This window comes from Lutra lutra, chromosome 3, assembly GCF_902655055.1.
Source record: "Lutra lutra chromosome 3, mLutLut1.2, whole genome shotgun sequence".
Lineage (NCBI taxonomy): Eukaryota > Metazoa > Chordata > Mammalia > Carnivora > Mustelidae > Lutra > Lutra lutra.
This window is the reverse complement of record NC_062280.1, coordinates 39,144,239-39,157,737: the sequence shown is the minus strand read 5'-3', so window position 1 is coordinate 39,157,737 and position 13,499 is coordinate 39,144,239. Positions and strand designations below refer to the sequence as shown.

At 43.2% G+C, this 13,499-nt stretch overlaps 1 protein-coding gene across 5 annotated transcripts in view; it reads left to right on the top strand.

Annotated features, from left to right (window-relative positions):
* The window catches only part of LOC125095180 (nuclear body protein SP140-like protein), a 33,521-nt gene extending 25,484 nt beyond the window's left edge, over window positions 1-8,037 (top strand). For 4 of the 5 annotated variants that reach the window (XM_047721289.1, XM_047721290.1, XM_047721291.1 and 1 more), the window contains 5 exons: window positions 252-408; window positions 1,329-1,497; window positions 3,869-3,952; window positions 5,291-5,368; window positions 7,685-8,037. In XM_047721289.1, the coding sequence (XP_047577245.1) occupies window positions 253-408; window positions 1,329-1,497; window positions 3,869-3,952; window positions 5,291-5,368; window positions 7,685-7,815 (618 nt within the window). In that variant the 5' untranslated portion in view covers window position 252 and the 3' untranslated portion in view covers window positions 7,816-8,037. The remainder of the gene's footprint in view (window positions 1-251; window positions 409-1,328; window positions 1,498-3,868; window positions 3,953-5,290; window positions 5,369-7,684) is intronic. The other variant, XM_047721293.1, reaches the window with a different exon arrangement.
* Window positions 8,038-13,499: the final 5,462 nt, after the last annotated feature.

Below are 13,499 nucleotides of genomic sequence, written 5' to 3'. Positions count from 1 at the left end.
ATGCTTTAAATAATTCACAAGGGAAGTGTCTGGGCCTAGACCTCTCTGTTTGCTTGCCCCCCCCCCCCATTTATAGAACTTTGTTTATTTTTATTTTATTTTTTTATTGTGTTATGTTAGTCACCATAAAATACATCATTAGTTTTTGTTTGTTTGTGTTTTGTTTTGGTTTTGATTTGTTTGGTTTTGTTGGGTGGGAAGGGCATCTTGCCATCTTGATGTTCATTCTGTCATTGTATTTTTTTCCTTAGGATGTTTTCAGTAGTTAAGAACAAGGAGATTTCCCATGAGGCTCTTTTGAATCTCTTCAAGCAAAATAAGGTGGAGATAGCAAACGCAATAACAAAGCCATTTCCTTTCCTTGAAAGCCTCAGAGACCGCTCCTTTATCACGGAAAAAATCTATAAAGTACGTTAAGTCTATTATATCACCCATGATAACCCAGCCCCATCCTAACTGTGTGTGGCAACCTGGATTCAAAATTTAGTGTATCATTAACTGGTTGATGGCCTTTTCATACTCTTCACGGAAAGATCTTTTTGAGTGAGTTAATCCTTTAAAAGTTTGGGGGTGACAGAACAGGCAGTCCTCACTAACAAGGCTTCTGTTCTGATTGAAGCTCCTGTCTCCTGTGGGACGTGTTGCAGTGAGGTGGATGGGAACGGTGATATAGCTGAATGGAAATTGATAGCTTTTTATACAAAACCTATAGCAATTTATACAAAAATGACAAAATTAAATACAATTAAAATAATTAAGAGAATTGGGGCAGTATTCCATTATAAAATCCACTACATCAAATGAAACCCCCAGGGATTTTGTGCTATTATAAATCAATTTGTTCTGCTTTGTTGTTGTGTCCTTTAAGGTATGTTTTTTAAGGTGATTCTGGAGTCTTGGTATTCAGGTGAATTTGATCAGTGGGTCCTCCTGGGGAAATAGAGGAGGAGCCCTGTACCTTGTGACTGTGCTCCTTACAGCCACAGCAGGACCCTCTCCTCCTTCCCAAAACCCTTGCCGGACTCCTCACACCTGGAGGGTGGGCAATGGTTATTGAGTAGCCAGCAGAATTGCTCTAAGTTCCATTCATGAAACAACCTACGCAGGATGAAAGTTCAAAAGTCAAGAAGAAGGGTTCATTTGTTATTTTAAGCCGGTGATAAAATATTTAAGAAGTTCTAAAATACTATATGAAAAATAGTAGTCTATCTCCACGGGGAAAGTGGAATGAATGTTCTATGCAATCACTTCCCAGTGATTAACTTTGAAACTATTTTAACTTTGAAACTATTTCATATTCTTTTCCTGTTGTACTTTTTTAAAGAAAGGATTCTCAAGAAGCCCATAAAAACTTGGTTCCTGTAGAGAGAGTGGTGTATAATATTCTCTGCTACCTCGAGAAGACCTTTGATAGGTCACTTCTACAAGTCCTGTTCAGCAGGGTTCATCTGAAGGAGTATCCTGATTTAATTCATGTTCATAGAATCTTCGAAAATGGTAATTGATATCCTCCCTTCCCTTTCGGGGTCCAGGTCTACTTGTCATTCATTCATTCACTCATTTGCTGGTTTAATAAGTATTCATGAAATGTTCACTCTGTCCCAGGACCAGTGCTTGTCAGTGTGAATGAGTCACCGTTAATAATAACAAACATGTTCTCTGGTCTCATCATCAAAATCATCAGTCCTGATTACTCTGCTAGAGTCTCTTGTAGGTTTAATTACAGCCCCTTTTCTTCTTCTGGGAATGTGTGATTTATTCTGTGTCATAGGTGCTTGATAAAGAGGAAATGTTCCTGGACAAGTTGTGACATTTTTCTAAGGTGACCAGACTGTCACCGATTCCCACAGAAAACCTTATTTGAGACCATCTGACAAAAAGTTAGCTCCTCAGACAGAGAATCGAGAGGTCAGAAGAGCCCACCCCGCCCAGAAGGAGGGCCAGCGTGTGGAAAGGTGTGGGAATAAGGAAGGCTGATTCTGACATGATGGTTACAGGCAGATTGTGCATTTCAGACACCCTAACTGAGGAACTGGAATTTTATTTTCATAAAAACAGGGAAGTCACACCAATTCTTAAGCAAGGGATAAAGTCAAAAGAAGCGAAAATAAAGTAGGGAGTGTATTACTTTGTGAAAATAGTACACTGATTAAAATAAGAACAATATAATTTCTGTTCTTTTTAAATTTTTATTTATTTTAGAGAGAAAAAGAGAGAGTGTGCAGAGAGAAAGAGAGAGGAGCAGAGGGAGGGAGAAACTCGAGACTCTGTGCTGAGTGAGGAGCCCACTGCCGGGCTTGATCTTGTCACCCCAAGATCATGACCAGAGTGGAAACCCAGAGTGGGACGCTCAACCCACTGTGCCGTCCAGGCGTTCCTGAGCAATATAATTTCTATACTAATACCCAAATAAGAGAAAGGAATAGAGAAAATCAAATATCTGCACACAAATTTCAAGTGAATGATTTTTAAAGCTTTATTGAGATAAATTTTTTATACCTTAGGTCAATATTATATTTGTAACCAGCATGTCCTGGGCCATGGGAACAGAGAGAATGGTGGATACCTGTACTGCCCACATCTCAGGGGCTCTGATTCTCTTCATGGACTGCAGGGACCCCCCCCTTTCCAGGTTCAGTGTGCACATCACCTGTGTTAGGTTCTGGGGCTCCCTGAGCTGGGGTGCCCTTCACCTACACTTGTTGCTACCCACCTGCCCCTGGGAGATGGCAGGGGTTGCTTCCAACACACTGTTGTCCACGGGAGCTGTGCATCAGCGACCCAAAGCCCAGAATCTGGGGACTGTGGCCTGGGGTGCAGCACACTCTCCTGCTGCTCAGTCCCACCTTCATCCCATGCTCAGAACCCCCTGAGCCCCCAGGGGACCACCTACACGCACACAGACCCCTTCACCTTTCCCTTTGTTCTCCTCGAATCTTCTACCTGGTTTTGCCAGGGTCTGAGGCCAGGTCCTGGGGCGACAAAGCATCCGTGGCTCCCACTGTACCATGCAACTCACCGCTGCAGGTCCTGCCCCAGGAGGAGCTCCTGCCATGGGCCCTGGAGCAGCAGGTTCCCTGACTCTGTGGGGTCCCCTCCTCCCTGAACTCCCCACAGACATCCCCCCGACCTCCCTTCAGGCTTCCTAGTTTATTTTCTTCCTCCTATGTGTGCTGGGTCTCACCTAAAGGCAGTAGTGCTGGGCTGGTGTCCCTCCCTCCCCTGATTGGCGACCTCCCCAGCCTTGGGCAGGCCTGTGGGGAGCTCCTCCAGTGTGGCTATCCGTGCTCCCTGCTCAGAGCTACAGAGTGTCCGTCCTCTTTTCCTGGTATCTGGGCCCCTGGGAGGTCTGTCTTGTTCCTCAAGGTGTCCTCTGCTTTGTGTCTTTGGGAAGCACTCACCCTCCCTGCCCCAACCCTCCTCTTGTCTAGCAGCATCTTTAGAGCAGCTGGGCTTTCTCCATGGGTATGGATCTGAGAGCCTAGCTCTTCTCCCAAAGAATTCCCTCTGTTTCTTGTACAGTTCACAGAGACATTCCACTTAACAGAATTTATACCGAGATAAGTTTTCACTTCTCTCTGGCCATCTTGCTGGGTGATTAGTTACTGTTTATAACATTCCCACTGCTCCATAATCCTAGAACCCGACAGGCTCATAGCCTGTAAGATTTGCGTGAGTATGTTTTTCTCTTTGATGTGGCAGGAAAAGGAACAAATGACACCAAGTTAGGAGCCGCTGAGATGAACTGACCCAGGGTCCAGAAGTCCCCACCAAGTACCTGGATTCTTGGGTGGTCCAGATTGTGATTATGAGGTGGTGTCCCTGTTTATTTGCTTGCAACCACTAATTAATTTTTTTCTCTGTTCAGTAAGTGAAGACAAATATTTTCCCCAGAAAAATGATAGTGAAGAGACACAAAACCTGCCCAACATTGGGCCAAACTCTGAACAAGGTAATTATGATAGAATACAAACTTTGTTTCCTGGTTACAAACAGGCCAGAACTCAGGAAGGGCAACTGTGATGTTGGAGAGGGAATCCAGAGGGACATGGGGTAGTTGGACATGCGTGACTTTGTATCAATTCCAAAATGACATGACTCTACTTGAATCCAAGACAAAAGGTGGCAATGACAGAATTTCTGCCCAATAACCTGGAAGGTGGAGTAAGAATCTAAATGTGAATTTTGAGTTTCCAGAGGTGATCTTCAGTGTGGAGCTCTTAAGGGCTAAGAACTTCAGGCCCAGGGTCAACATCAAAGAGGGGACTTTTGATGATGGCAGAAGGGACTGATTTCAATGTTTTCAAGAGCCTAGATATTCAAGGAGAAAACCAATCACACAGAAACAGAAAAGAGGAAGTGGTAGAAAGATGGAAGGGAGGGTGTGGGTGCTTTGAGTGAGAGAAGAAGGGAAATGAAAGACAAGGAAGAAAGGGTTAGAAGACACACTAGAAATAGCTGTATTATTAACATTTCACTGGTTGAACATTTGAGGGGGCAGTTGTAGGTTTAGTGCTCAAACTGCCATTGGAGGTTAGCATTGCTTATGAGCCCATTTTGCAGATAAGGAAACTGAAATCTGGAGACGGCATGTGTGTGGTTGGCCTGGGGCCAGATGAATAATCATGTGTGTGTGTCTTAATGGAGGTAAAATTCATGTAACATAAAATTAACCACTTTAAACTGTTTAGTGATATTTAGTGATATACACAACATTGTGCAACTATTCCCCATCTACTTTCAAAATATATCAATCGCCTCAAAAGGCAACCCCATTTCACTCCCCATTCCCCTTCTCCCACGGCCAGGAGCCACTGGTATAACTAAAAGGTGTATCTTTTCATTTCTGTGTGTTGAGTGGAGGAAATCAAAAGTCGGAGAGAAAACAATGGAGCCTGACGTGGAAGATGGGAAGATGTAGAGGAAGAGAGCTGGGCAAGAAGGTGGAGGCAGGAGAGTGGCTGGAGGGAAGAGAGATGGAAACACAAGGTCATGGAAGGCAAAGGAATCTGGGATGCAGAAATATTTTCCTAGGTTAGAAGCAGCAATGCCTGGAAGTTGGATCCTAGTGGAAAATGGCAGGAGAGAGAAAGGGAATGAGGTCTAATATGATGGAAAGAGGCAGAGAAGGGCTTGGTTGCATTTTGGGTGGAGTCTTGGAGGAGAAGGAGTATTTCTGCCCAAGGAGCAGCTCACCTTCGTCTCCAACCTCAGAGCTCAGTGTCTACAAACTACTCCTCAGTTTGTTCCCTGGTCACTGGCTCTGGTCTTTCCTTTTCTCTCTCTTTAGCACTCGATGAATTTACACTTTTAAGAATGAAAGAGAGGAAGTCAGAGATGGTGTGTATCCCGCTGAATGATGGGCAAGGTAACTATGACTGAATCCCATGTTTTAAATGACCAGTTCCCTGGGTAGCTCATTATGTGGAAGGAGGGGAGTCCATAGACTTGAGCTCTGCCTCTAGCTCCTCTCCAAGGTGTGGGGGAGGCATGCATGCGGGGTGAGACCAGCAGGGCCTAGGGGATGAAATTTAAAGAGAACCCAAAGATAGGTGCCTCCTTAAATTAAGTTCCTTGGGCCTCTTGCCTGTCACACCCTAGCCCTGTCCTGGAGGCAAGAGAGAAAGAAGAGCAGAAGTCTTTAGTAGAGGACGAGGATAGACAGGTAGATGGACCGGACCATCCAGTGGGAGTTACAGGGCAAGCATGGTTTTTCCTAAATGGACATGAGATTGAAAATTCTCCCATTTGGTGGAGGTTTTGACAGGGAGATAGTTTTATCCTACTCTCCAGAAATTGTCACAGGAACATGGAAATAATATGCATGATGGTCAGATTGGCCAGTAAGTGGGATCCCTGAGAAGACCCTAGAGGTAGAGTTGGGGAAGGGGCCCTGCGGATGGGTCAAAGCCCAATGAGAGACCTGGAGTGATGAAGGATGCAACCTTTGAGATGAGGGCAACACACAAGAAAAGCTGGGAAGCCTAGAGGCAGGCAGAGGGTCCAGGTAAGCCTGAGAGAAACAGAGACAGAAGGAAGACAATTTATACCAGGGATAGTGACAAAGATCACATGGAGAGAGAAACATAAGGGACAAAGCAAATGCTGGTAAAAGAGAAAGTAGGGGAGGGGCAAAATGAAACCGTGAAGACAGTGTTCAGTGGGAGTGAATGGAATTTTGCTAGAGGTCAGTGTAGGAGAGAGGAAACATGGTGGGATATTTAGCATCAGGGCGAGTCAACACACAGAAGCTTCTGCCGCAGCGGGTCGTCCCCACCAATAGTGAGTTTTCAGAACCTTCAATCCTGGATGTATGTGTTGGCAAACATTACATTGCTGATGTATTTGTATGGAAGGTTCTACAGAAACAGTCCTAAAGAAGTGTGTTTATGTAGACATGTAGTAAGCCACCCTTGAAAAGGACATAAGAATAAACATAAAATTCAGCCAAGATAATTTCCAGCGAGTGAATGAGAATAGCAGGATAAGAGAAAATAGCAACAACAAAAAGGTAGATTTCGGGGTAAAAAGGAAAACCCTGGAGAGATGGGAAGAGAAGGACACAGAGATCCTGACACAGAGGGAAGCAGGAGGGGAGCAGGCGAGAGGCAACATGGGGGTGGGCAACCCTCTCAGGTGGAATCAGGACAGAGGGGAACAGGAGGCTGATGATGGAGATAGGTGAGGGTTCTTTCTGGATCATTATGTATTTCAGGGGCAGAGCTTGTCAGATAAGAACATCTAGTACAATCTTGTGCTGGGGGTCTGGTGGATATACAGAAGACAATTGTATCTTGTCACCTCAAAATTAACCAAGAAGGCCAGCCAGCAGGGACAGCATATGTCCAATCACCTGAAATAATTAGTAAGGCTGGCCAAGGAAGTCTGATGTGATGACACTGTGTGTCCCAGTGAAGGCGTCAGGAGGTGGCCCAGGGAGGACAGGATGGGTGCAGGAGAGGGAGACCCTGGTGCTCAGTGAAGGAACTCTTGCCTAACAGAGGAGAGCTGGGAGTGAAGTGGAAAAGTACTGAAAAGGGGACGCTAAAGAGGTGGGTAGAGCAAGATGGAAAGAGGAGATGAAGGTACAAAAGGTGCATCAGGTCAGAAGAGTCAGAGACGGAGAGTGCTGAAAAGAATGTGCTAAGCCGAGAGGAGAAGGAGGACATATGAAACCAGAAAGAGAAGCAGAGGCAGAGAAATAGGGGGAGAGAGAGACAGCTGCAAGGGGAAGAAGAGAGGGAGTGGTCAGCAAATGGGGAGCACCGCATCCAGTGAGCATGCCTGGAACACCATTAACCTGCAGGCCCCTGGGTCCCGTGAGAATATGGCACCATCTGGAGCAGGGACATTCCTGCCTAGAACTGATCCCATCAGGCATGTCTTTCCTGATGTCCCCTTAAGATGGGGTTTCCTGGGGGTACCTGGGTGGCTCAGTGGGTTAAAGCCTCTGCTTTTGGCTCAGGTCATGATCCCAGGGTGCTGGAATCAAGTCCCACGTGGGGCTCTCTGCTCAGCGGGGTGTCTGCTCCCGTCCCCCCCCCCGCCCCCCGGCCTGCTTCTCTGCCTACTGGTGGTCTCTCTGTCAAATAAATAAATAAAATCTTAAAAAAAAAAGATGGGGTTTCCTGCTGGTTCCTTGGCCCCACATTGAGATCCCTAAGGGGTTTGTTTCTCTGCGCAGGTTTCAGCGGTGAATCCAGTGAGGAGGAAGGGCCCCCTGAAGCTCTGAGCTCTGCAGGATGCCAAGGGCCAGAGGAAGAGGGTGAGGACGAGGAAGGTGAGGACGACCAGCTTTGGGCTATAGACCCTTAGGCATCTGCATTCAGAGCTCCTGCTTCCTGACGTGCCCTCCTTTCAGTGCGCTCTACAGCCAATGGTCCTGTCAACACTCCCAACACATTTCCTGTATTTACCACTTGTGCCATTTTGGGAAATATGAAGACCAAATATGAAGACAGGGTCTTGGTCACTGAATATGTGTATTCAGATACAAACGTTACAGTAGAAATAAACTAGAATATTTCTGTTTGTTTATTTTTCCTTTCACGTGATCATGCCTATTGTGATAGAATAAAAAATAGGTATTTAGTCTTTATCCCTAGTTGCTGGCACAGAGCTCCTCAAACCCTTGGAATTTCCCCAGTGGTAAGAGTGTCTCCATGACAAAGGGTTAGAACTTTCAGTTCCACCCATCGACCTCTGGGGAGAAAAGAGAAGTGGGAGATTACGTTCAATCACCAATGACCTATGATTTAACCAGTCATGCTTATATCATAAAAACCTTGATAAAAACCCCTGAATAATGGGGTCAGGAACCCCTAACTTGGTAAATATGTTGATGTGCTGGGAGGGTTGCATGCTAGAGAGGGTGTGGAAACCCTGGCATGCCCCACCCCCATACCTCAACTGATACATTTCTTCCATTTGGCTGTTCTTGAGTTGTATTCTTTATAATAAAACTGTATCATAAGCAGAGTACTTTCCTGAGTTCTGTGAGTCATCCTAGCAAATTATTGGACCTAGGTGGGCATCATGGGAGCCCTCAAATTTACAATTGGCTGGGCAGAAACATGGGTAGCTTGGAGAGCCCATTTGTAGCTGGTGCCTGAAGTGGGGTCAGTCATATGGGACTGAGCCCTTGCCCTGTGTGGTCTGTGCTAACTCTGGGCAGTTAGTGTCAGAACTGAACTGAATTGTTCAACACCCAGTTGATACTGAAGAGCTGGAGAATTGATTGGTGTTGGAATGACCTATTTATTGTTGGAAAAGACACCACATGGTTGGTGTCAGAAGCCCACATACATAACCATACTGATGTCTTCAGTGTAAGTATTGATTTCTGCCTTAACCAACTTCTGTCATCTGTGTCATCTGATCACAAAAAAAGTTAGATAATTTTTTATTGCCTTGATGCAAATATTGTTACTGGAAACTTGGGAAGACACAAAAAGCCCAAATAAGTCTTTTTGACAGGTGTTCTCTATCATGCCATTAGCTTATATGCAAGCTTTTCTAAAAATAATTTGGGAAATAATGTCTCAGAATTCTAAAACATCAGTGAGGAGTAGACAGAATAACTATTATTTTTATCCTTGTTTTGTAGATGAGAAAATTCTAGCATGTAACTGTTTAAGAATCTTTTCCCAAATCATATAGAGAATTAAAGGCAGAGCCAGGACCATTGTCTTGGATGCTTAGATCTCAGTTAATCAGATGTGTTTCCTTCAGAAGGAATAAAGGGGAGAAAAACTAATCAGACACATCTGCCAGTGTTAGTTGTTACAGGATTTATAACTTTTATCAAGTACTTATTATTTGTCTTCCATGGATTTTATGAACAAAACAAATTTGGAAATATGCCCTGGTGTAATAGCAAATAAGATAACTAAACATCAAAATGCACATTTTTTTCCAACAAAAGATCCATTTTTATTGTTTGCTGTATTTTTCATGAGTAATAAAACTAAATTATCTTTTAGGGAATTCCCATCATCTGTTTTTTTGTTTTTTGTTTTTTTTTTTTAAAGATTTTATTTATTTGTCAGAGAGAGAGAGGAGAGCGAGCGAGCACAGGCAGACAGAATGGCAGGCAGAGGCAGAGGGAGAAGCAGGCTCCCCGCCAAGCAAGGAGCCCGATGTGGGACTCGATCCCAGGACGCTGGGATCATGACCTGAGCCGAAGGCAGCTGCTTAACCAACTGAGCCACCCAGGCGTCCCCCATCATCTGTTTTTAACCAACGTGTAATGTCTTGAGCCCTAGAAGTCTACTTACTATTCATGGAAACAATTCCAACAGGTTTTGGGTTGGTGAGGGGGTTGAGTGAGACTTGGGCAAGTGGGGAGGAGAAGTGAGGGCTCTGATCCACAGTCATTCTAGGATCCATCTTCCAATGTTGCCCTGGGCAAGCAATAGAGGCAGAGGAAGTGTGTAGGGATTAGTTGGAAGAAATGCAAGTAGAAAAGAAAGGTGTTAGGAAAGCCAGAGCAAGATAGAACAAAACTGCCCAAATGCCCAATTTTCTCAGCTCCTGGCAACTAAAAACAGTGTTAACCAAGGGAATGTGTTGAATTCAAAGAACAGACTGGAGTGCTTGGAGTTTCATGATCTTCCCTGGTCTTTGATAGTTTTCTTAAGGAATTTCCTTCTCTGTTGGCTTCTTGGCCACACACTAGCCATCTGATTGCTCTGTAGAGAGAGCAGCACCGTGTGGAAGGGAAGGCTGCAGAGGAGATCAGGAGCCTCCAGGTCACCACCTGGAATTATGAGTAGGATTCGAAGGGACTCTGGAGCATTAAGCAACAGAGAATCATATAGCTGGGAAAAATGAATGTCCAACTAAGATTGCTAAATTAGATATACAACTTGTTAACTTTTTATAGAAGAGTAAAGGAATACCACCTTTGCAGTTAACTTCTCTACCAGTCTAGAAAGTTCTAATAGTGTATTAGTTCTGCAGTTTACCTCTACTCTTCCCAGCCTATTCATTGCCCAAGCCTCTATAAGTTGTAAGTTGTTAATCATATGTATTGTAATATTCTCCCTGAGTGGCAGATTAAGGTGTATCAGGCAATGAACAAAAATTATTCACACTTGGCAATAAGGCAATAAAGCAAAAGGATACATGTCCCAATTTGTTATTTACTGCTAATTAGGGCCTGACTTTATGAGCTTACATGTTAACTTATAGATTTTTGTCCAGTAGAGATGCACATTACTTGTTTGGTAGAAAAGATAATGCCAAAGATTGTGGGCTTATTGCCTTATTAACCAATTAGGGCTCCAATTTAAGAAACTTGTTTCAGTTAGCATGCCTTTCCTGGCCAACTTTATAAACCTCTGTTCCTTGAATTCTATGTTGGTGGACCACACATACTGCAATTAACAAGGAAACTCATTTATTTATTTAGAGAACACCAGGGACAACTAATTGAAAACAAATATTGGAAAAGAGAAACAGGAAGCTTCTAGCTCACCACCAAAAGTTGTGTCAGATATGGTGTGCAAGTCTCGGGTTTGAGGATTTTAGGAATCTGAATTCAGAGCTACTTTTACCTGATGCATTTTACTCTGAGCACCAAACACATGAAAATGAATCAGTGATATTAAAATCCCATTCACTGCATTTTCTTTTCCTATTTTGTGTGCGAAGACATAAGTAATCTTTATAAATTCATATTTAATAGTATGAGCACTGTTGATTGAATAGATGTGCTCATTTTTGATGTTGTAGAAATATGTTCATAAAATGAGCGCTTTTTGATTAGCTCTTCATGCCTATCTAATACTGAAGTCTTGAATTTATGTGGTGTTTCCCACCCATTCTCTTCCACCTCTTTATCTTTTATGGAGCACAGAATGCTAAGTACTCTTCTCCTGGATAATAATATTGTTATCATTTGATCAAAAATCTTGAAAAGCTCAGAAGTCTTGATTGTCTGTCTAATTACCCTTGAAAAGAAAAGAAAAAAGACAGAAAGAAAGAAAGAAGGAATCACACAAACACTGGCAAAGTCAAGTTTTAGATTTTGATGAATGTCTTCCAGCAAGTTGTCCTGATTCAATCAGTTTAAGATTTCCAGGGACAAAACAAACCTGTATTCCAACAGATTTATTGACTCATTAACAATTTGGGAGAGGACCATACACTAGAGAACCATGGACATTGCACCAAATGAAGACATAGATAAAGTTATCATACAGTTTGTGAAAGGGTGGAGTTGAAGTATAATTTATAGGATGCAGTGATTTGATAGGTTCAAACCAACCCAGAGTTGCATGAAGATCAGGCCTGGATTGTGAAGTGAACCCATGGTCCTTCCTATTGCTGGAAAACCACAAAGTTATGAAAATGTGGAATATTGTCTTCAGAAATCCCATATTGGAAGCTGTGCCCCTGGATTAGATATCAAGATTCCATCTCTTTACCAAAATAACTTAGACCCTCTAAACAAGGGTGAGATGCTTTATCCTTGCTGATACCATTTCAACAGCAAGTTTCTGATAGTTTGTCAATTGTGACAACAAAGTTCCTCTGTGAGTGAGGAAGCTCTAGTTATTCAAAGAAAGGTTGAGACATTTCACAGCTGCAGCAAGTTCTTAGGAGAATGTTTCGCATTAAACTTGCAGCTGGCCTTCTCTGTATCTGTTATTCCAGTCTCATGAATGACAGGGCAGATTTTTATCTCAGACTGAGCTAATTTCTACTTTTTCAATGCCATTGAGTAAGTAGTGGTTTATCAAAAGACTTTACAAAAAGAATCTTATTTTAACTTCACCACAATCATGAGGTGTAAGGCAAAACAAATGTTGATAGCCCTGTTTTATACGTGATGAAACCAAAGCACACGTTTAAGGTTCTCCCCTCTTTCTCTTTCCATAATGCCAAATAGTGAATTAAAAGAACAACTAGAATTACCATCCTTGATTTCTAGAAGTCAATCCCATAGTTCTTTCTTTTCTTTAGAAAGGTAGAAAGAAATGATAATCAAAATGTCTTTTTTTTTTTAAGATTTTATTTATTTGTCAGAGAGAGAGAGAGAATGAGCACAGGCAGACAGAATGGCAGGCAGAGGCTGAGGGAGAAGCAGGCTCCCCGCTGAGCAAGGAGCCCTATGCGGGACTCGATCCCAGGGCGCCGGGATCACTACCTGAGCTGAAGGCAGTTGCTTAACCAACTGAGCCACCCAGGCGTCCCTGATAATCAAAATGTCTTAATCCTGACTGTGAAATGTCAAGATTTACCACTTTTCAATGTACAAATTACTGTTTTCCTCTCATTCTTTATAGACCCCATAGATATTGGAACTATTTTTACTCTGGACATACATGGTAGAAGAGAGATATGTGCAAATGAGAATTCTTAGTGTGCAAATGAATCTTTAACAACATTTCTACAAAACATGTGGAGAGTTGTTTGCTGGATCATTCAAAAGTAGGTAATAAATTCCAAAGAATCCAGATTCATCTTTTTTATTAAAGAGGCTTTCTATTATATGAGATAGAAACTGAACATTCATAATTGCCAAAAGAGAAGTTTCTTTTTCCTCCTCCTCCTCCTCCTCTTTCTTCTTCTCCTCCTTCTCCTTCTTTTCCTCCTCCTTCTTCTCCTCCTCCTCCTCCACCTCATTCTTCTTCTTCCTTCCTTCCTTTCTTTTTTTTTTTTTTTTTTAAAGTAGGTGCCACACACAGCAGGAAAGCCCAACTTGGGGCTTGAACTCACAGCCCTGAGACCCTGACATGAAGACCCGAGCTGAAATCAAGAGTCAGACATTTAACCAACTGAGCCACCCAGATGCCCCAAGAGAAGTTGTTTCTTGCTTGCAGGTATGATCTCTGTGGTCTTCCAGGCCATGACTAGAAGGAGGGGTATGGGGGAGATTGGGTGTGGATCAGTGTCCACTCTGGTTTACAGAGGATAGGCAAAAGTGGGTCCTCAAAGCTGCCGCCACTTCTACAGAATGTTCTTCTTACTGGTTTTGTAAAGGGAATGCCCGC